Source organism: Capra hircus, chromosome 7, assembly GCF_001704415.2.
Source record: "Capra hircus breed San Clemente chromosome 7, ASM170441v1, whole genome shotgun sequence".
NCBI classification, from domain to species: Eukaryota; Metazoa; Chordata; class Mammalia; order Artiodactyla; family Bovidae; genus Capra; species Capra hircus.
The window spans coordinates 87,620,963-87,644,257 of NC_030814.1; the positions used below are offsets into that span (position 1 = coordinate 87,620,963).

The window sequence follows — 23,295 nt, forward strand, 5'->3', positions numbered from 1 at the left end:
GGGCTTTATCTTCTTGGGCTCCCTGCTGTTCATGACTACAATCACAAAATTAAAAGACATTTGTCTGCTCCTTGGAAGAAAAGCTATGACAAACCTAGACAGCATATTAAAAAGTAGACATCTCTTTGCTGACAAAGGTCTGTATACCCAAAGCTATGGTTTTCCCAGTAGTCATGTATGGATATGAGAGTTGGACCATAAAGAAGGCTGCGTACCGAAGAAGTGATGCTTTCAAACTCTAGTGCTGGAGGAGATTCTTTAGAGTATCTTGAACTGCAAGGAGATCAAACCAGTCAATCTCAAAGGAAATCAACCCTGAATATTCATTAGAAGGACTGATGCTGAAACTGAAGCTCAAATCCTTTGGCCACCTGATGTGAAGAGCCAACTCACTGGAAAAGACCCCGATGCTAGGAAAGACTGAGGGCAAGAGAAGGGGGCAGCAAAGAATGAGACAGTTAGATAGCACCACCGATTCAATGAACATGAGTCTGAGCAAGTTACGGGAGATAGTGAAGGACAGGGAAGCCTGGTGTGCTTTAGCCCATGGGGTCGCAAAGAGTTGGACATGACTTAGTGACTGTACAACAAGAACAAAATAAGTGTGATCCAAAAGAAAACTAATGTTCAATTTAAAATCATCTCAATCCCTGATTTTGAATTAAAGTTACATAGGATTAATAGTGCTTCCAGTTAGCTACTGAAAGCAAACACAAAACTTCACCGTAGGAAAAAAAATCATCCTGGGCTATCAAGATAACAGGACTGCCTGGTGGCTCAGCTCCTCCAATGCAGGAGGCAGTGGTTTCATCCCTGGGTTGGGAGATCCCCTAGAGAAGGAAAAGGCAACCCACTCCAGTATTGTCTAGAAGATCCTATGGACAGAGGCGCCTGGTGGGTTACAGACCATGGAGTTGCAAAAGAGTAGGACACGACTTAACAGCTAAACAACAGGCCTCAGATTAATTAAAAAAAAAATTCATGCACAATATCCATTGCTCAAATAAAACCAGGCACATTAAGAGACAAGATGGCATTCATGCAAACTAAGTAATAAAATCTAGAAATCCATGAAGAAAAAACTTTCAAATAATGGAGTTATCAGATACAGATTCTAAAACAACTGTATTTAATAACATATCAGGGGTAGACAGTAAAAGCATCTGCTAGCAATGCAGGAGACCTGGGTTCAATCCGTGGGTCAGGAAGATGCCCTGGAGATGGAAATGGCAAACCCAAGCAGTTTTCCACTACTCTTGCCTGGGAAATTCCATGGATGGAGGAGCCTTATAAGCTACTATCCATGGGGGTCGCAAAGAGTAGGACATGACTGAGCAACTTCACTTTCACCTTCACCAGGGGTTGGCAAACACTGTCTTTAGAGGACTGAAGAGTATGCATTTTAGGTTTTTGTAGGCCACGTAACAACTCTGTGGCATTACTTCTTCTGACATTTTTTTTTTTTTTTAAGAAATCAGCAAAATGGAATTCCGATTTACTGTTGAACAACATTGTCTCACAAACACATCAAACAGGCCCAAAAATAGAAGGCAACTTCAGAGACGAAAAAAAAAAAAAAAGAACCTTTTTATCTTTGGCCTTTCTAGCCATCTCAGACAAACTAACTACTTATTGTACAGCTAAGTACATACACAAAATGCTCAGAATAAAACTGTTTTGTTATTGCTTTTTTTGCTTTTTTTTCACAAGATGTTTTTCTCCTCTGAGATCATAATGAACATGATCACACCACAAGTGAAGTCAGAGGTAGGACAGAGACTGCTCCTAAGGCTGGTTTGGTCATCCGGGGTCATTAAAAATGACTCACTCCTAACAACATGATCAAAAATATAAAATGTAAATGAAAACACAAATTTTCCTTCAAAAAGTACTTTAAGAAGAAAAGCAGGGCCTTGGAAATTTGGGTTCTTTTTTCCTTCCCTGCTGCAGATTCATGTTACGGTTTTGGCCGGGTTGGAGAGAACGTGTGTCACCTGCAGGGGGCGCTGGCATGGCAGGAGGGCAGGCCGGCAGGACTCTACTGGAAGCCGACCATGTTTAGACTGAGACAGGAAGTGGAGGGTGAACAGGTAGGTCATGGTGGCCTGTTTCTTTAAACTTTTGGTTTTTTTTAATGTGGACCATTTTAAACGTTTTTGTTTTTTAATTGAATTTGTTACCACCTCACTTCTGTTGCTTATGTTCCAGGTTTCTGCCCTGAAGCATGTGGGATCTTAGCCCCCCAACCAGGGACTGAACCCATACCCCTTGCACTGGAATGGAGAGCTTTAATCACTGGACCACGAGGGAAGTCTCACAGGTAAGTTTAACTTTTCCTTTTTTTTTTTTTTTGCTGTCTAGTCATCCTCATCAGTCTTGGTGTCAACACCATCCTCCTCATCATCTTCAGCTGCCCCTTTGACGGTAGCTGCTTCAGCCTCCTCACCTTCATCTCCTTCCTCTTCCCCACCGTCACTTTCCTCCTCCTGCTCTCCCCTCCACACCTTCTTCCTCTTTTTCATTTACCTCTTTGTCAACCTCCTGCTCCCCACTTTACTCATTAGCAGGTGCTTCTCCCCCATTCTCTGCCTCCTCCACAGCTCCCCTCTTCTACTTTGAGTCCCTGTTGTTATGCTGAAGCTGCTGTCCACAGCCACAGCTGACATGATGGGGCAGGCCAGTGATCCTATGCAGTGGTTTAAGAGGAAAGAAAGCTAGAGTCTGAGGAGGCTCTCCAGAAAGCTGCTGGAGGCCAAGGCAGAGGTGGCTGAAGCACATGCGAAATCAGACAAGGGAACAATGTAAAGATGGCATTTCAAAGCAGCCAGTGGGGCAACATATTTTTTTTAAACAATCTTTAACAAAAAACGAAAAAAAACAACTTGGCTGTGCCACGCAGCATGTGGGATCTTAGGTCCCTGACCAGGAATTGAACTTGTGACCCCTGAATTGGAAGAGAGGAGTCTTAAGCACTGGCCCACCAGGAAAGTTTCATAAACAACCTTTCAAAAACGTAAAAACTGGGCTTCCCTGATGGCCAGTGTTCAGGAGTCTGCCTGCTCGTGCAGCAAACATAGGTTCAATCCCTGGTCCGGGCAGGTCCCACATGCTGAGAGGCAGTTAAGCCCATGTGCCACGACTACTGAGCCCGTGCACAGTAACTGCTGAGCCTGTCTGCTGCGACTACTGGGCCTGTGTGCCTAGAACCCACGCTCTGCAATCTGAGAAGCCACCGTACTGCAACGAAGAGCATATCCCATTCAGAGCAGCTACAGAAATCCCATAGACAGCAGCAAAGAACTAGCAGAGCCATTCGTTAATTAATTTAGATGGGCACTGTCCTTTAAAATATAAAACTAAATAAAAATGTTAAAGTCATTCTTAGCTCAAAAGTAATTAACAGCTCAATGGCAATATCTGGCCCAGGTTAGCAATTGGGACATACATAAAGAAACATAGGTCTAAGAACTTAAGCAAAGAAAAAAACTAACAAAGAATGAAATGAAAGTTTTAGAATTCAGAAATACAATTACGCAAATTTTAAAAGTCAACAGCTAGATTTGGTAACAAATTTGACAGAGCTAAGAAAGAAAAAAAGAAAATAAAGATTGGTTTCAAAAAATGTTAAGAGACATGAAGAGGAAGAAGAATGAAGTTAGGAAAGAAGGGGCAAGAGCCACAGGAGATACAGTGAGAAAGTAGCATCAGAATAAGCAGAGTCACAGAAACAGAAGAATACTTAATGCACAGAAATGATGGCAGAGCAACTTGCAAAGTTAACAAAAGATACAAAGCCATGGATCAAGTAGCTTTAAAAATTACCAGTAACATACATAAAAGCCAAACCATATTATATACATCAGGGTAAAAGTGTCGAGGAGGGGAGGGGGGCAGTCAGAGAAGAAGTCTTAAAAGTAGTCTACAAAAAGAGAGATTACTTTGACAAGAACAAAATTAAACTGACAGCTGACTACTCAACAATTTGGAAGCCAGACAATGGAGTGTTATCTTCACGAGCTAAAATTCTACACCCAGTAAAAACAGTTCTCAAGATGAACAAGATAGTAATTTTCAGAGAAACAAAAATGAAGAGAAATACTCCCACAGTATACCTACAGTGAAGAAAATCCACTAGGAGACAGAAAATGATTCTAAATGAAAACTTCTAGATGAAGGAAAGAAGGAAAACCAATGAAAATTGGCAATGTGTGGGTAAATCAACATGAATATTGATTATATGAAACAGTAACACAAACCAAAAGAAAGTTTATGTAGTTTTATTAATGTCAGATAAAGTAGACTTGGAGGCAAAAGCATTAACAGAAACAAAAGAGGACATTTCATAATGATAAAAAGTTTGACACTAAATAGATATGCACTTAGTGAGTAATATAGCCTCAAACTGTATTAGATAAAATAATGATAATAATAAAAGGAGAACTACATGATTCTACAAATATGCTATAAAAACTTTACCACAGATCTCTCATTAACAGAATAAATGAATAAAAAAACAAGTAAAGATACAGAAGATATGAACAAAATACACAAACTTAAAGGGTATATACATAAAACGCTGCAATCAAAAACTACGTATTTTTTTTTAGGATTCATACATAAACATTCATAAAAATTGACAATAAGGCAGGCCCCAACATAATTCAAAAGGTTAAAATCACAGAGAGACTATCCCATGATTACAGAGCAAGTAAGGCAAAATAATAAAATGATAACTAGAAAATTATTATGCACTGGGAAAGTATAAAACAAACCTCTAAATAGCCCAATTTGACTGTGTGAATCACAACAAACTGTGGAAAATTCTTAAAGAGATGGGAATACCAGACCACCTGACCTGCCTTTTGAGAAATCTGTATGCAGGTCAGGAAGCAACAGTTAAAACTGGACATGGAACAACAGACTGGTTCCAAATTGGGAAAGGAGTAACCATCTCATCCTCTGTCGTCCCCTTCTCCTCCCTCCTTCCTGGCATCACCGACTCAATGGACATAAGTTTGAGTAAACCCTGGGAGTTGGTGATGGACAGGGAGGCCTGGCGTGCTGCAGTCCATGGGGTCATAAAGAGTCGGACATGACTGAGTGACTAAACTGAATACTGAAATAGCCCACAGGTAACAAAGTCACATCAGAAATCAGAAAATATTTAAACAGAATAAAAATTAAAATGCCATATATCAAAACTTGTAGAATAAGCTACAAGTTATTAATGATGAGAACTAAAAAAAGAAGCAGAAAAACAAAGAGCTGCAAATAATACAGATATGGTTTCAATAATATGGTTTCAATAATACAGAAGATAGGAGTATATTTAAGCCCAAAGATCTTCCTCTACTTAGTTTCTACTGTTTAGATACAAAGAAAAGAATCTTATCTAGTCGTGAGATAGATAGAAAGGCAAAGACTGAACATATTAACAGTTTTAAAATGACAAATGACAGGTTGGGGTTTTGGGATAAGAAGATAGAATTCTATATTCCAAGATTCCTACAGAGGTAAGACCAAGGAGGAGGTCATCCGTAAAAGTAACACAGTGAACCAAAGCCACAAGAGCATGTCTACAAACTAGCTTGGTAATGATGCTTATACTGTACTGAGTAACTGTCATCCTTACTAGGTCCTAAACCTCAAGCATTGTTATCATCATCCCTACCTTTCTGATGAGGAACTGAGGCAATCAGATTAACCGACCTGCCCTAGATCACACACTCAGGAAAGCTGTGTAGCTGGAATTCAAATCCAAGTTTATCTGATTTTAGTACTCTCCGCTATTCTCTTACTTAATGCCAGAACTCTGCTGGTAACATAAAGATGAAAACAGACGGTTCTTATCTTTAAGGAGCTCAGTCTAATAGTGGAGAGAACAAATTGAGTTATATGCTTTCTAATTCATGAAGAAAATGCAGATCTTCATATAGGAATCCCCTTAATCTTGGCTACCCGATGGGAATAATGATGATGGTGAGAAAAGCTAACATTTGAGTGCTCATTATATTTACCAGATATGTAAATTATAGCAATTAAATCCTTCTACATGCTTTTTACCAATCATTTAATCTGAGTAATGAAATGAAAGTGAAAGTTAGTCGCTCAGTTGTGTCCGACTCTTCATGACCCCATGGACTAAAGCCATCAGGCTCCTCAGTTCATGGGATTTCCCAGGCAAGAATACTGGAGTGGGGGAGTGGGTTGCCATTTCCTTCTCCAAGGGATCTTCTTGAACCGGGGACTGAACCTGGGTCTCCTGCTTTGCAGGTGATTGTTTACTAACTGAGCCACCAGTAAGGGTTATTGCAAATTCAAGCACAGTGAGTAAAACAAGAATGATAAATGTGATAAATGAATAAATGTGAAAAATGAAGGCTGTAGTAATGATTATAAAGGCTAGGGTTGCCCAGATAATTATTATTATTTTACCCAATTTACAGATTAAGAAACCAACACCCAGAGAAGTTTATAAAGGTTGCCCATCATCACATAGCTAGGAAGCAGGAGTATTAAAATCTGAAACTCAGGCTGCCTGACTATAAATCTGTTGCTCTTTCCGATGAAGTTGTTTCCTGATATTAAGTTGAAAGTTCATAACACCCAGAACTTACTATTTTCTTTATAACAAAGAAAACACAAAGGAAAAAGTTTTCTTCCCATAGGAATTCTTGATTTCTTAAATCTTCTCCACTGTCTTTCAGCTCATCTGCCCTTTTTCCTTTCCTGACTGCAGCCAGGACTTAATAGCTGACTTTTCATTAGCAACCTCAATTCACTTACCCCACATCTTCCAGCCTACCACATCTGGCAAAATCTCTCATTTTTCCACACACATTTTCTATACCTGAGCTTCTGAGCTCTGTTGGAGCTCACTAATCCATGAAGACTAGTGTCAAAGTTTTGTTCGGAGGTTGAGAAGGCAGCTTAGCTAATGGCTTAAATACAGACACAGATTATGAAAGTACATAGTTTTTTGAAGGGAAATGCTTATTACATGAAAAGGGAAAGCGATGTATTAAGAAGAGGCTAAGAGGCAGAACATAAAAAATGTCAAGCTACGTATTATGAAATTCATTTCTATAGCCAACAGAGAACTATTGCAATTTCTGTGAAAAGCAGTGATGTAAGATCTACATACTATGTCTCTGACAGGCTTAACTCAGCAAAATGTATTACTCTGCTGACTCAAAATACCCTATCAGTTCAGTCGCTCAGTCGTGTCCGACTCTTTGCGACCCCTTGAACCGCAGCACGCCAGGCGTCCCTGTCCATCACCAACTCCCGGAGTTCACTCAGACTCACACCCATCGAGTCAGTGATAGATCCAAGTAATTCTCTGGGCAACTGTTTCACATGCAGATACTCAGACATCCGGGCTGCTTTGGTTTCTTGGCTCTGCCATCTTAATATGGGGTCACTTGGAAAAAAAGCTGGAAAAGAGTCAACACTGCCATCAATCACAGAAATAAAAATTAATACAAATAAGCTTTTCCCCCATCAGAATGGGAGAAAGAAAATTTGACACTACAAAATATGGGCAAGATAATGGAGGAAAACAATATTCTTATAAATTGCCAGTGGGAGTTATGAACTGATACAGCTACTCACAGCTACTCTGGAGAGTCATTTGGGGAGTAGCCACTTTGAGGGAGAAAATGTAAGGAAATGGGCTTATTACATTTAAAATATATAAACTTTAATCCTCAAGAACTCCTCTTTGGGTACCTACTCTAAAGCAGCATACATGTGTCTAAGAGGGAATGTACCAAGACATTCATTACAATGTCAGTAATACTTCAAAAAAAGAGATAAATTTAACAGGAAGAACAGCTTAATTACTATATAGCTCATTATGGAATAAAAGTAATATTTCAAGGTATAAAATAGATCTATATGTTCAAACCTGGATAGTTCTCAACTGAAAAACCAAGATTCATGATAAATGTAGACAATATGACTCGTTTTTTAAAAAACATAAACACAGTATCATGTATTTTCTGGATATATACTTATCTAGATTTAGGGGGAAAGATTTGGAGGAAAGTATACTAGACAGACCAACAGGAGCACTCTATAGTGAAGGTGGAAGATTGGGGCTGGTGGTCTAAAAGGAATTTTAGTTTTATTTGCAAAATCTAGCTGATATGTTATTACTTCCATATGGAGGAAAAACTTCCCTATTAATTTCTAAAAATAAACCATTTGAAAAGTTTCAGAACTGAAAACAAATATATACAAGTGAGTACAATAATTTCCCACCTTCCCATTTAAAAGTGTCCACAAACACTGGAATGTGCTGAAATTCTGTAACCCTTAGCAACTAGGGGTTGCTATACACACAGTATACATTTTTTATAACTGTTGAAATATTAAGATCCAAAGATGAGTTTTATCAGAATGCCTTGTGAGAACATGACAAATACTGATATACTTTATTGAAAGTAGAGCCCAGAATGAACATTTAACTTAAAAGCACTGGAAACAAAATAGAAAGTGATATAAAATTAGATTTACAACACAAACTCCCAACATGAGGACTTGAATGTGAAGCTGAGAAATGAAGTGAAATAACCCTACGTTTTCACTTCACTCCTTTGAATGCAGCATTCACTGTATATATTCCTATTATATATCACATGTATAAACATTAACATATTGTTATACATATATATTTCACTTTTACTACCTAATGAAAGCCTACCATAGTGATGCCTACCCCATATATATCACCTGCTCATTAAGTATCTGTAGAAGAACGGAGGGAATATTTGACTTCTAAACACTGTCACTATTGCTCAGATGGTTTCTATGGATATCTGAATAGATAAAGTCTTAGCACATACACATTCAGTATTTCAGGGTGAGTAGCATTTCCTAACCTGTGTACTGAGTTTTCTGGATCTATTGGGGAGGTGGGGGAAGGGCAGGGTTTGATGGCTGAATAAATCAGCAAATAATGGTATAGTGGTATACTTAGCTCTTGACAGCAAGCATAAGTGTATTTATGGAGGGTCAAAAAGTTCATTACTTTGCCAACAAAGGTCCATCTAGTCAAAGCTATGGTTTTTCCACTAGTCATGTATGGATGTAAGAGTTGGACTATAAAGAAAGCTGAGGGCCAAAGAACTGACGTTTTTGAACTATGGTGTTGGAGAAGATTCTTGAGAGTCCCTTGGGCTGCAAGGAGATCCAACTAGTTCATCCTAAAGGAAATCAGTCTTGAATATTCATTGGAAGGACTGATGCTGAAGCTGAAACTCTAATACTTTGGCCACCTGATGCAAAAAACTGACTCATCTAAAAAGACCCTGATGCTGGGAAAGATTGAAGGTGGGAGGAGAAGGAGACAAGAGAGGATGAGATGGTTAGATGGCATCACCAACTCGATGGACATGAGTTTGAGCAAGCTTTGGGAGGTGGTGATGAACAGGGAGACCTGGCATACTGCAGTCCATGGGGTTGCAAAGAGTTGGACACAACTGAGAGACTGAACTGAAAGAAGTCTGACAAAGTAGAAATTTGTTTCACCCAGCATTTTCAAAACTTCTTTTCCCCCAATATTCATCTTATCAACATTCTGTCAATATAAGAAATCATGCTATGGGCCAATACCATCCATCTATCCAAGAAACATTTATAGGGCAATTAGTTTGGGGAGCAGTGGCAAGGATCTACTTGAACTTAGACTGGCATGAATACAGGTGTAAGTATAGCATAATAATACACAAATGAACACAGTACATATATATACATCTATCTATCTATCTATCTATCTATCTATATACTGTATACTTGCCAAAACTCAGGGGTACCTGGCAAGTATTACACAAATGTTCAAGACTGTACTACATATATTAAAACTTGGTCTGCAGGAATAACCTGCCACAGCTAACAATCATAGTAGGGAAGATGTACCCTTTAGCAAACTGCTATCTGAAACATTTTGCCCCTTATAATCCATACCCAAGAGTTATTTTATTTAGAGAAGGGCATTCAAAGGGCTTCATTAAGTACAAAATAATATTTACTATTAACTTTAAAAATAATGTTTAAAAATTATACAATTTCCCAACAGAACATTATTCCTCAAAAGTTACTATTAAATTCCAAACTGCACTGTTATTACTTTCTTTTCAAAGTGTAGCTACATGTTACAGAGGAACTGTGCCTATCCAGAAATCACTTATCCATTAACTTTAAAACTGTCAAAGAACAAAGATGATTTGTGGGCACATTGAGAAGACTTTAAGCTCCTTGTGCTACTCACAGTAAGACATTTCAGAACCACATACTCATTTACTGAATATATAAATAAATTTCTAACAAGCTTAGTGGTCTAATTTCCTAATTACTCAATAAACAGCACTTTGTGTATATCTAATGCTAGTCATAACATTAGTTGGTATCATGGGTTTGGGGAGACTTTAAGAAACAATTGAAATACTAAAATAACAAATGCAACTTAGGAAGAAAGACCTCATTCTCACTGAAGGTAAAGAGCAGATTAAATGTACTAAAGAGTCCTGACAAAGACCCAGAATCACAATGTTCATTGTGGTAGCCCTAGTCAAACAGGGCTAAGTGAAATGTGACTAGTCAAACTGAGACATGTTCTAAGTATAAAATGCAAATTTGGATTTACTAAAAACAAACAAAAAGCAAAATCTCATTAATAATTACATTACATATTTTAAAAACTCAAATTTCACCTTAAAGTTATCTTAGAAAATAAGGCAACCAGAAGGTTTAAAATTACATATGCAATCCACATTAGGCCAGGAAACAGTACGCAAACCGGTATAGCTCAGGTAGAGATGTATACTACAGCAGCATACAGGAGACGAAGGGCCGGACACAGCATTTTGGGGTGCTTGGATTCCCGGTACTAGAAAAGAGCGATTGTAGGGTGTTAAGTAAAAAAATGACTACAAGAAATATAGCTTTAGAACATATTACTCTGGAAGCATAGAATATGAAATGGAAGAAAATCATACATACAGGAGACAAGAAAATTAGTCAAGGCACAAGAAGATGGAAGTCTTACAGTTAAAAAGCAAGACACCAAATTATACAGTACTAGACGAGAATATCAAGTGTTAGCTGACAGTGAGAGAGAGAGAGTTAAAAACAGATCCTAAGGCCCCCAAAGCCGTCTGGAGCCTGTTTTACGGAAACTGAAGTGTAAACTTCTCAAAAGCCCTGAAGGAAACAGCTATAACTAATCACAGCAGCCTGGGGTATATACAGCAGCACTGTGCCTGAGGCATGTAAAATTGCATTTCTAACTCATTATTTTTACTGAAAGATGAGGATGGGGGGGTATCACTGTTAAATAACAATAAATATTAGTTATTCAAATTTGAGACACATTTCTCCCCACTTTTTAACATTTTTAAAACCACAGAATTCAATCAATATTTGCAGTTAACAGTGGGTTTGTTTAAAGGGCAAATAGAATTTTTGTGAAAATAGAAATCAGTTTAAGAGTACCTGGCAATATTAGGGAGACACAAGGAAACTGATATAGTTGGAGTGAACAAGGAGAAGCGTAGGGGAAGATGAAGGGAAGAAGAGACCACATTGTCTGGCAAGTCATGGTTGATTTCTACTCAAAAGAAAGAGTGTCAAGGAGGAAGAAGTCATCAACTGTTCAAATGCTGCAGATAGGTAAAATAAGGGAAAGGTCAAGAAACAACCTATAGAAAAAAAAAGAAACAAGCTATATAGATTTAGCTGTGTATAAAAGTGAAAATGGCAGCACTTTCTAAACCGGTGACTGCAGGCGCCCCTCAAGAAAGAAGATGGAAGCCAAGGCAGTAACGCCTCTCTTGTCCAGCAGTCACCTGGGGCAAGCAACTGTAACAGAGCGGATGGTGAGCTCTTAACTAGCAATCAGTCGAGAAAGGTCAACCTCGTGAAAGAAAAACAAAAACAAAAAAGCTCAACTAAGAGAAAAATTTAAACTTGAAGAAAGAGCTAGTAGACAATCAGGAAAAAAGAACAGCATCCATAAAATGAAAACAAGTTATTAATCAAAGGTGGTTATAATGAAGCATCACTAAGAGATTTCAGAAATGAATAACACAATTATTAAATTTAGAAACTTAAAAAATACACAGCAGGACAGAAACTGATCACAAGTGGAGGATAAGTTAATGAGCTATAATATCAAACCAGGAACACACAGAATGAGAAAAAGTACGAAACAAACGTTGAGAGACATTATGGACAGTCCAGAGTTCCAACATACAGAGTGACAAGAGAAAAAAAAAAAAAGTTGCTGCTTTCAAAAAATAACATAGTTCCCACAACTGAAGACAAATGGGAAATCTTCAGCGTGAGAGAGACTTCCAAATGTCAAGAAGGAAAAAGAAAACAAAAAATTAGATAATCCATAATAAAACTTTATGGCATCAAGGATAAAAAAAAAAAAAGGCAAAACACAACTAACAACCAACTAGGAGAAAAGCAGATTTCTTAACACAGGAACAAGAATTACAAAGATCCCAGACTTCTCATCTCTAGTAATGGATGCCAGAAAACAGTGCATTAACTTTTTCAAAGCACTAAAGGGAAAAGACTTTAGATTTATTATTTCACACACAAATAAGCAACTGTTTGAAGGGTAAACATAAAAGATGGCATTTGAACATTACTGCTAAAACTATTTATTGATCAAGACAATAAATCAATTCAGAAGTAATGAATCTGAGTACTAAAATGGGCAAAACACATGAATTAATGAATAAAATGTATTAGAAAACCAAAAGCAACAAGTATGAAAAATTAATCACAAGTTTAATTAATCACAATCCAGAGTTAAAATTCCATCAACAGTGAAATGAGAGTTGGGGGCAAGGGTAGGAGACATGTACTTTATCCTAAATACTTAATTTACTCAGTAAAGTAACAATCACAAAATCCAGCTCAGATAATATCTGCTGTCATTTAATGAAACCTTAGAATTTAATGTTTAAAATCCTCTTTGGGTCTTCTATACTTGTTCAATCTTAAATCAAATGTAGATTATCAGTATCTCAAAAGGCTATTTTTTGTTAGTATTCTAAAGAATAACCTCTATATCTCATTCTTTTGTTTCAATCTTTCACCTGGTTTCCTCCATTTCCTTTCTATGTGTCATTTTAAACCTCAGTGCCAAGTACCAGCAATGCATGGGCCCCACAGGTGGCATCTGCACTGAAAAGATCATCCAGATTACAGTACAAATGAAGTGTGAACGTAGGCATCTTTCTATTCTTTACATTTCAGTCAGCTGTTTGCCAAAATGGACAGTGAATTTAAATGTCCTTCCAGAAGCTGCCTTTAAGAGAGATACCCAATGAGCTATCTTTCAGATGAAACAGTACACCATGATGCTATCATAGTATTTCTTCCTTAGTCACCATCAATAGGACAACCTTTAAACAAAGACATGATTTCAGATCATCCTAAGAGATGCTTCCATTGTGTCTGTCTCTATCCAACAGAACCATAAAGCAATCTTTAACATAGTTACTGTTACAATTAAAGTGTTTTCCAAAACACTGGGTTTTATACAAAACTAAAAATTTAGATTTTACTGTTTTTGTTTTGAAATTTATATAACAGGAAAGATAACTTGAGTGGCATCAAATTCCAGATCTCTATATTAATAACCACTGTGAATACAATTTATTAAATTACAGTGTATACTTTCCTAAAACCTAGCAAATCCTTCTGTGTAGCAATTTTGCTTTTTTGTGAGTTAACATGCTTGCTTTAACATGACAAGTATAATAGACAGTCCTGAGCAATTCCAAACTACTAATGGTTCATTTACTACTATTTTGAAAATAATTAAGATCATTATTAAAAGATTTTTATATAATTACTCTTCATAATGAGTATTCTTCATACCATTTGGCTGCATATGAATTATTATCCAATATTTGTAAAATAATACAATTCAACAATTTATTTGATAGTACCATATTACCGGAAAATGTTGTATAACACAGACTAAAGATTAGACTAACATAGCTAAATATATCAACCCTTGAAGAAAATGAGGAAATACAATATATTCAAGTTAGAGTATGATCACAGAGATGTATAGAAATAGGCATAAACAAATGATCATTCAGTCTGAAAACAGTATACTTCAAATGCACTACACATTTTGAGTCTACAGATTAATTAAGAAAGTATTTTCAAATCCTCTTAGAGGTACATGAAAATATTTAAGAGATTCTTACAAACTGAAAAACAAAAATGGCCACGAGAATGAGTTTTTTAAACTGCTCTGCAGTTCTTAAAGTTTAAAAAATGTAACAGTATAATACAGCTTATTTAAAATTCAAAATAGAATTTAAATGTAATAGTGAGATTATATCACTCTCAAAGAAAACAATAATTACTTACTTTGGAGGCCCATGGCTGAAGACAATTGGCATAACAGCGAACAAGAAAAGCCATTTCCTGAGCTGCAAAGGATAGTTTCCTTTTCAAACCAGAGCCACACCGACGAGTATGTTGACAAAATTCTGTTAAGTTTCCTTTTTATAAATCATACACCATTTACAGTGTAAACTGCAGTATAAAGACAGCTTCTCCAAATCCCTTTCAAACTGAAATCAGGATCTTTCAGTACCTTAGAACTGAGCTTCTAAATTACTGGAGCAGTTTTCATCAAAATGTTCACTTTTAATAAGCAAGTCACAGTAAATCAAGATGTTTGCGTTTCTGGCTCAGAACACAGAGACATACACATGCTTCTTCAGGCACCTGGCACAGACACGCACACAGTGGTAACACAACAGTTAATACTGTATCAATCAAAGCAAATCAGGCAACATGCACCAAATCTGTGTTGCTAGATTCTGAGAAACCTTTCCAAAGACAGCTTTGTCTTTTCTTCAATTTATTTCATTCTGTAGAGCAAGCACTGCAGTAATTCTTCTGCCTCAGAAGCAAACCAGAACACTGTATCCTTAAGATGAAAGTTTCTTCTTTATATTGTTAACCATCAGAGGTTAAAAAAAAAAATCAACCACTGAGCAAGCGGTAGTTAGAAGATGTATGTTCTAACAGGTTTGTCCCAAAGAATGCCTGAGAATCTTCAAAATTAAAAATTTCTCTATGCACAAGCACTATTTACAGCTCTGCAGCATTGCTCCTTGTTCTAATGCATCAGTAAGACAGTACTGTGGATCTGACGTGCTGGTTGAAATTTTATATATGATAGGGTACAAAAACACTACATCGTCTGCTCAAGCAAGACTATATGTTAGCGTCGTAATTCCTACTGTCCTTGCCTGTTTCACAGCAGCTCCCTAAGGAGAAGCTCCTATTGATTCTATGCTCTGCAGTAAGATGAAATATCTAATAAGAAGGAAAGAGAGTGGGAGGAGAATAGAGCTAAAAGGATGACATCACCTGTATAGAAAGCCTTCAGAAACTGCATTAGATCAATTGGCTACTGTATCTGCAGATGTAGCCCAAAGAGCAGTTTACTGAAAACACACACACACCCTTCTATGAGACCTGTCAACAAGCTAAATTCTATAAGAAAAAAATTGGCTCAAGCATCTCTGTTTCAGTTTTAAAATTCATTTTTATTTTTAATTCTGTTCACTGATGCACAGATTTATTTGGGAAGCCATATTTCCTAATATTACTATTCAAATTTAACATAGGCTTATCCTCCCAAGAGAAAAACAATCAGCTCTAGTAAGATACTCTTGCACTGCAAATACAGAAGGCAGCCTAGTTCGCAGATGTCACATATGTATTCTGCTTGTAAAACTTCCTATTTATCAAGTAACTGTTCTGAAAGGTGTAACCCTCAAGATTATTCTAAATTAACACTAAAAACATCAAAATTGGCATGAAGATTTATATGTGAATAATAAATTTAAATGGAAACAACAGAATTTCATTGTGCAAAGGGAAACTGGAAAAAAAAAATCACAAGCAAAACAGCTGACATGTAGCATTTACCAACTCCCTCTGAGGAAAAATCATCTATGCAATATGGTACTTTCCTACAGCCCAATGCTAGATTCCTAGAAAGAGACAAGCAGTAAGTAAAATTCAGAAACAATCAGAAAAGAAAATGATTCAACCTGCTTCCAAATTGAGCTTGGACTAAAAGGAAGCATCATTTTTCTATAAAAATTATAGGAAAAAATGAATTCTTGTCACACCCTCTCCAATCTGAAAACACAATTCCTCTAGTACCCACCCTACTCTTCAAGATTTTGTCACAAGGCATCTAAATGCAGGTACTACCACAAAGAGTTTCCACTAAGCTATAATGGTGCTTTCCAATAGCCAAAGTAAAACATAGTTTCCAGCGGTTAAAAAAAAAAAAAAGGTACCACCCCTCCAGGCAGTAAAATTATAAGAATAACATCAGTATATAACTCAAAGTAATAGAACTACCTTGCTTTATTGACCTAACACCATTTTAAGGGGAAGAGTATGTGCAACATTAGAGAAATTATTACCTGAGAGACAGGTGTTATTACAAAGGACTCTACTGTCAAAGGGATAAATACCTCATTATTAGCCACAAAGAAAGAGGCAAAGTAACAAAAGATTTCCAATACCCCTGGGCAAGGTATAAGTCACTTTCTGAACAACACATTTCTGCCAATCTGAATTATGTTGCTACTTACAAGAATAGAACTGACTTTAGTAAAACTGTTATTCTGACCAAAATCGTATTTTCACAATAAGTGATTATAAATGAATCTGGGTTTCCATAAAACTTAAGAATTACTTGCTTTCTGAAAATATTTCAGAAGAACATACAAAATGTACATATAAACATATAACTAAGTCTAGCAAATGAACATGGCTCTGGCTTTCAAAGCCTGAAACGCAGGAAACATTGACAGGCTGACTTTCCAGCACCAATGTATTTTTTCAACCCAATTAATTTAAATAAACTACAATGAGTTGGAATTTCAACAAAAAGTTAAGTATTCAAGAATAAATTAACTAAAATCTAATTTTAACAGTCATTTTTAAAAACAGGATAATGATAGTAGGTATCTTGTATGTAAATGAAGCCGAACATTTTCTAAAGATAATTTCTAAAAGATATTTTGTACATAAACATTAATGCCGCTGAAGAACATTTTAGTTTCAATGTGAGCTAATAATTCTATTCATGTATAGAACCAACAGGATAAATTACAACCAAATCAAAAAGCAAAATCCTAAAGGGCACCTTTTCCCCTTTTTATAAATCATGATGATAGCGCACAAAGAAGGACCTCAAGCTGAGCGAGAGAGAGACAGCCATCTCTTAGCTGCTTTAAAAAAACACCCTGCCCTGTGTCTGAAATGCAATCCACTAAGGCCATATGTTAGAATTACTGTAGTAAACACTGGCTCAATAAAGGAACAACTCTCTTTTCCTTTAGTTTGGCCTGGGAGTGAAGATGACATCATCCTTTCCCTTGTTCTACCAATCGTCTCACAGCATCTGCCATTCTAGGGAGCTGTGCGGTGAGCCTGGCATGAAGACTCTCCCTGTGCAAGAACACTATGAGAGAAGCAGGTCAAATTATATAGTTAGCATGTGAGCCCATCGCCCCTCTGATGATGCACTATACCACAGTTTCTTCAGAAATAATGACTCACTCTCTTAACTACTGATCAAAAATATAAGCATCCCTTAAAAAGTCAGTAATTTATCAAATAACTAAAATATATGATTAGGTGAATAAATGACTTTTCACTTTCATTACTTAAAAATTTTTATCATGGAGGTCATTCCGTTACCTCATCAATTCAAATAATTGAAGTAACTCAGGCAAGGGAGAATGCCCTGATGTACACATTGTCTAGGAATCATCAACATAGGATAACTATTCAAAAACACATTTTCCCTGCACGTGAAATGCCATAACGATGCTAAGCCACACTGACGAAATCTTTAGTTTTAAAAAAAATCTTTCAAACTACTACCAAATAAAGCAATCAATGTATGCATCTGCAAAGCTTCAAACCATTTAAAACAGATTTATAAAAATGTAAATGCTATATAGTTAATAATTATTCATATTATAAATTACACTGTGTAAACTAATTAAAATATATTACCTAAACCATTTCTAAATAAAAATACAAAGCAGAACATTTGAAATCATATTGTATAGAAAGCCAAATATGAAGTTCTAATAGTTATTATTAGTTATTAGAGTTATTATTAGAGTTATTAGTTATAATAGTTATTATTATAGTTCTAATAGTTAAACTATAAATATACCTTTTATTTCAATAAGTAACAACATAGAAAAGGAACAGAAAAAAGGTAATCATGGAAAAAGCGATCAGAAAATTAAAAATGAGAATAAGTTATCATTTTGAGACATTATGGAAAACAAAAACCCAACATTAACAAAAACCAGGTTTACAGTAATCTCAGGCACAGTCATACATAACACTTTATTCCTTATCTGCAAAGTGAAATATTATAACCGAGTTTAGAGAAGTCAAACTCAAAAGGAGATGAAGATTAAAAGAAAAATTATGTAGTTTTACAAAACAAAACACACAGGCCACTCAGTTCTGTATTTTAGTTGTAAGCATTTGGCCTTTAAAATATAAACTGTTAAATGTGCTTATATATATAGTAAAAAAATACTTTAATCCTTTTGAAAAATGAATGAATAGATGACACTACCATAACATCTGAGGCAACATGCAAGCCCGTTTAAAGGATCACAGTAAGCTTTCCTGCTCCCCCCCAGCTCCTGTCCCTTGCTTAACTTCAACATTTTGAAATGAATTTTTATAGTTATCAGACATGGTTAACTCTAATTACTGGTGCCCTTCAGGAATTCCTGCTTTGAAACTGCATCCCCTCTGTTCCTCAGCCTTTTTGGAGACAGAAAAGCCACAGTGGCAACCCTCTCCTTCTATTCTATAAGGAATAGTGTGCTGCAGCGTCCTGTCATCTACGCCCACTAAACGACCAGCACCGCGCTGCTGAAAGCCCTGTCAGAGCCACCAGCAGGACACACATGCACTATGAAATATCATCCTCCCTTCGGGAGTGATGGAGGAAGAAAAACCAAAGAGGGAGAGGGAAGCCTTCATCATCAACTAAGGTGATGTAAGCTTCTATAATTAGAATCAGTGAAACCGAAGGAACAATAAAAACGCACCACTAAGCTTCTACTTCCACTATAGAGTGCAGTCGAAGCAAGCATTTTTTTTCACTCACACACACATACAAAAATACACTATGTATTTACAGTAATCAGTCAAGTATGCTATATACTGTATGCAAAGTTAATGCAAAGTTTTAATCAAAGGTATTGTTGTCTACAAAAAACGAGACCTGCCCAACAATGAAAAAGATACCTGTATCTATAAACATGAATGAAAAAAGAAATCTCACTAAAAAAATTAAACTATTGAGAATATTCTGTCCATCTGTAAATTCCTGGAATATATTAGAGACTATTTTTGTTATCACTTCTGTAATTTTAAATACTGCATTTTCTGATAATACAAAAGCTAAATGTTAAACAGTACAGTTACTGAGTAGATAACAAATCAAATTAAAAGGCAGTAACAGTCAGGATTATTAATCTATTTGCAATGTCTGAGTAGTTATTTCCCTTGGAATGCTCTAAAAAATCATTATCTTAGGCCATTGGTATGTGTATATAGTACCAGACTTGTTTCACACAATCTTCCAAAGAGCTTTCTATACAGTGTTTCATGTGTGATAAATATCTTTCCAATTCTGGTTCCCTGGGCAGATCCACAGGAATCAGTGTCATCTTAACAAAAGAGGGAACTGTCTCAGAAAAGCAGAGGGGCATGCCCCTGCCCTCCTTCCAATGCTCCTGAAGCTCATACAGGGTGAATGATAAAAATTTTTTTTAAACTACTAATTAGAAGTTAGAAATATTTATGTAAAGCATTAAAAATAACTTTCATACCCATATGAAAAATAATTTTCATACACTGTGAATCAATCCTAAGGGGAAAAAAAATCAGTCACAGATATATTCATACAAGTTGTAGTAGGAGGGAAATGAAACTGCATGAGAATACTCTGTTGTAATATTAATATTAAAAATAATGTTCAGGGAAAAATTTAATTCCTTGAGAAGTAGAAAGACAGGATAACTAAATATTCAGCATTATCTAAATTAGTCAAAAAGATATTGATGATTTAATCAAGAAACATACATTTAAAAATCATTAGCCACATTTGCTATCTCTGGTTTTGAGGATTACAGTAAACTTATTTCCTTTTTAATATTCTTCTATATTTTTCGACATTACTACAAGAAACTTTTTTCCCCCTGTGAGACACAAATTTTTAAAATCTGATTTAGGCAGGCATTTGTCCTACTTAGTTTGATTACAATAACACCCCTTTGCTTTTTCTCTGTCCATGTCTGAATTCATGACCCTGTAACTAGGTACAAAAACCTTCTATTGAGAATTCTACATTGTTTCGCATAAGACAATTGAGAAAAATTCTCCTAGGAGACGATAAATGCCCATGAATAAAAAGAGAAAAATCCTGCTCTTTTTTTTTAGGTATAAAGCACCATAAAGAACTTATCTGTCCAGAGCACTTTGGCTTGCAAATAGGGTGAAAAGCAATACTGAAAAGCTGCAGATTCTCAGAGGTTGGACTCCAAATTTCTCAATAGTAACCTGGTCAACACTCACTGTGTTATACACAAGTCAGACTGGCAAAGGCTACAGATATATAATCTTTACTTCAGAAGTGATAGAAGATTGTTTACTCACTTATCCTTTCATTCTACAAGTATTTACCAAATACAAAATATTTATTTAAGAACAATCAGGATCCATCAAGTGTACAAATAAAGTTCACACTGTTGGACAGTTTCTTTATCAATCAGTGACTATGACTTTAGCAGATCAAGCTTGAAATTATAATAATATATGCAACAAGAGTGTATATACTTCCTCCATTTTGACCTGAATAAATGATTAAACTAGTCGTTCGCTGGTGCTGTGCTACGGTCTAAAGGCCTGCATTCTACTCCCACCCCTCTCCCCAACCCCCCTACCTCCTTCTGCAAATTCCAGTGTCAAAAATCTAATCTCCAAAATCATGGCATTAGGAGGTGGGGCCTTTGGGAGGTAATTAGGCCATGAGAGATCTGTAACTAGGATTGCATATAAGTGCTAAGTCACTTCAGTCATGTCCAGCTCTTTGTGACTCCTTGGACTGTAACCCACCAGGCTCCTCTGTCCATAGGATTCTCCAGGCAAGAATACTGGAGTGGGTTGCCAGGCCCTACTTCTGGGGATCTTCCAGACCCAGGGATCGAACCTGTGTCTCCTGCAGCTCCTGTACTGCAGGCAGATTCTTTACCACTGAGCCACTGGGGAAGCTGAAGCTGGGATTAGTGCCTGTATAAAAAATGCCTCAGGGAGCTTCCTAGCTCTGTTCTACCACGTGGACACAGAAAGGGGTTGGCAGTCCATAATTAAAAGGGACCTGGTAGCTAGTTCAATTCCTATACATGATGCAGGGACTGAGGGTCTTAAAAACATTGAAAATTAGCACTTGAAATAGAAAAGGAATTCATATTATCTGATTCCTTGTTTAACGTCTATTATATCATATTAAATTGAGGGATTTGGCTCTTATAAACCTGACCATTTCAAGGATGTGATTTATTTGAAAGTCCAAATGGGTGATCCTGAGACAAATACTGAGATGCCCCTATGAAGGTCTGTGTTCCTGCATAATTCACATACTGAAATTCTAATTCTCAAGATGATGGTATAAGGAGCTGGGGTCTATAGAAGGTGATCAGATTATAAGGAAGGAGCCCTCATGACTAGGGTTAGTGCCCTTAAAAAGGAGGCTCCACAAAGCTCCCTAGCTCTTTCCACCATGTGAGCAGAAAGCAAGAGGTAAGCAGTCTACTATCCAGAAGAGGGCCTTTACCAGAACCTGAACATGATAACTGCTAGAACCATGATCTTGGGCTTCTTAGCCTTCGTAATTGTGAGAAATAAAGTTCTGTCATTTTTTAAGTCACTCAGTCTGCTACCATGTTATAGCAGCCTAAACGGACTAAGACTCATTCCATGAGGTGATCTCAGCAATCACCCTCAAACTCTTATTCAGGAGCACTGACAAATGTCTTAAATCTCTCTCTGTACACTATAAATCCAAACAAAACAAGGAGCACTGCAGGAGAGAAAGGAATATAAGGCACAATTACATAAGCAGCAAATGAGAAAGAAACACTTGTTGCATTACTAATTTGTAAGCCTAAAATGAAACCCTAAAGACTCCACCAGAAAATTACTAGAGCTAATCAATGAATATAGTAAAGTTGTAGGATATAAAATCAGCACACAGAAATCCCTTGCATATATATACTAATAATGAGAAAACAGAAAGAGAAATTAAGGAAACAATTCCATTCACCATTGCAACGAAAAGAATAAAATACTTAGGAATATATCTACCTAAAGAAACTAAAGACCTATATACAGAAAACTATAAAACACTGCTTTCGAAATCGAAGAGGACACTAATAGATGGAGAAATATACCATGTTCATGGAATGGAAGAATCAATACAGTGAAAATGAGTATACTACCCAAAGTAATCTATAGATTCAATGCAATCCCTATCAAGCTACCAACGTTATTTTTCACAGAGATAGAACAAATAATTTCAAAATTTGTATGGAAATTAAAAAAACCTTGCATAGCCAAAGCAATCTTGAGAAAGAAGAATGGAACTGGAAGAATCAACCTGCCTGACTTCAGGCTCTACTACAAATCCACAGTCATCAAGACAGTATGGTTCTGGCACAAAGACAGAAATGTAGATCAATGGAACAAAATAGAAAGCCCAGAGATAAATCCACACACATATGGACACCTTACCTTTGACAAAGGAGGCAAGAATATACAATGGAGAAAAGACAATCTCTTTAACAAGTAGTGCTGGGAAAACTGGTCAACATTTGTAAAAGAATGAAACTAGATCACTTTCTAACACCATACACAAAAATAAACTCAAAATGGATTAAAGATCTAAATTTAAGACCAGAAACTATTAAACTCCTAGAGGAGAACATAGGCAAAACACTCTCCGACATAAATCACAGCAGGATCCTCTGTGACCCACCTCCCAGAATACTTGAAATAAAAGCGAAAATAAACAAATGGGACCTAATTAAACTTAAAAGCTTCTGCATAACAAAGGAAACTATAAGCAAGGTGAAAAGACAGCCTTCTGAATGGGAGAAAATAATAGCAAATGAAGCA

General features: G+C 36.5%; 1 protein-coding gene across 8 annotated transcripts in view; it reads right to left on the reverse strand.

Annotated features, from left to right (window-relative positions):
• Positions 1-23,295, reverse strand: part of RAPGEF6 (Rap guanine nucleotide exchange factor 6) — a 219,080-nt gene that overhangs the window by 99,777 nt on the left and 96,008 nt on the right. Inside the window, exon 1 of one of the 8 annotated variants that reach the window (XM_013965340.2) lies at positions 14,407-15,513. The exons of the other annotated variants lie outside the window; for them this stretch is intronic. Coding sequence (XP_013820794.1) covers positions 14,407-14,460 — 54 coding nt within the window. The 5' untranslated portion in view covers positions 14,461-15,513. Of the gene's footprint in view, positions 1-14,406; positions 15,514-23,295 lie in introns of those variants that run through there. 8 annotated transcript variants of the gene reach the window in all.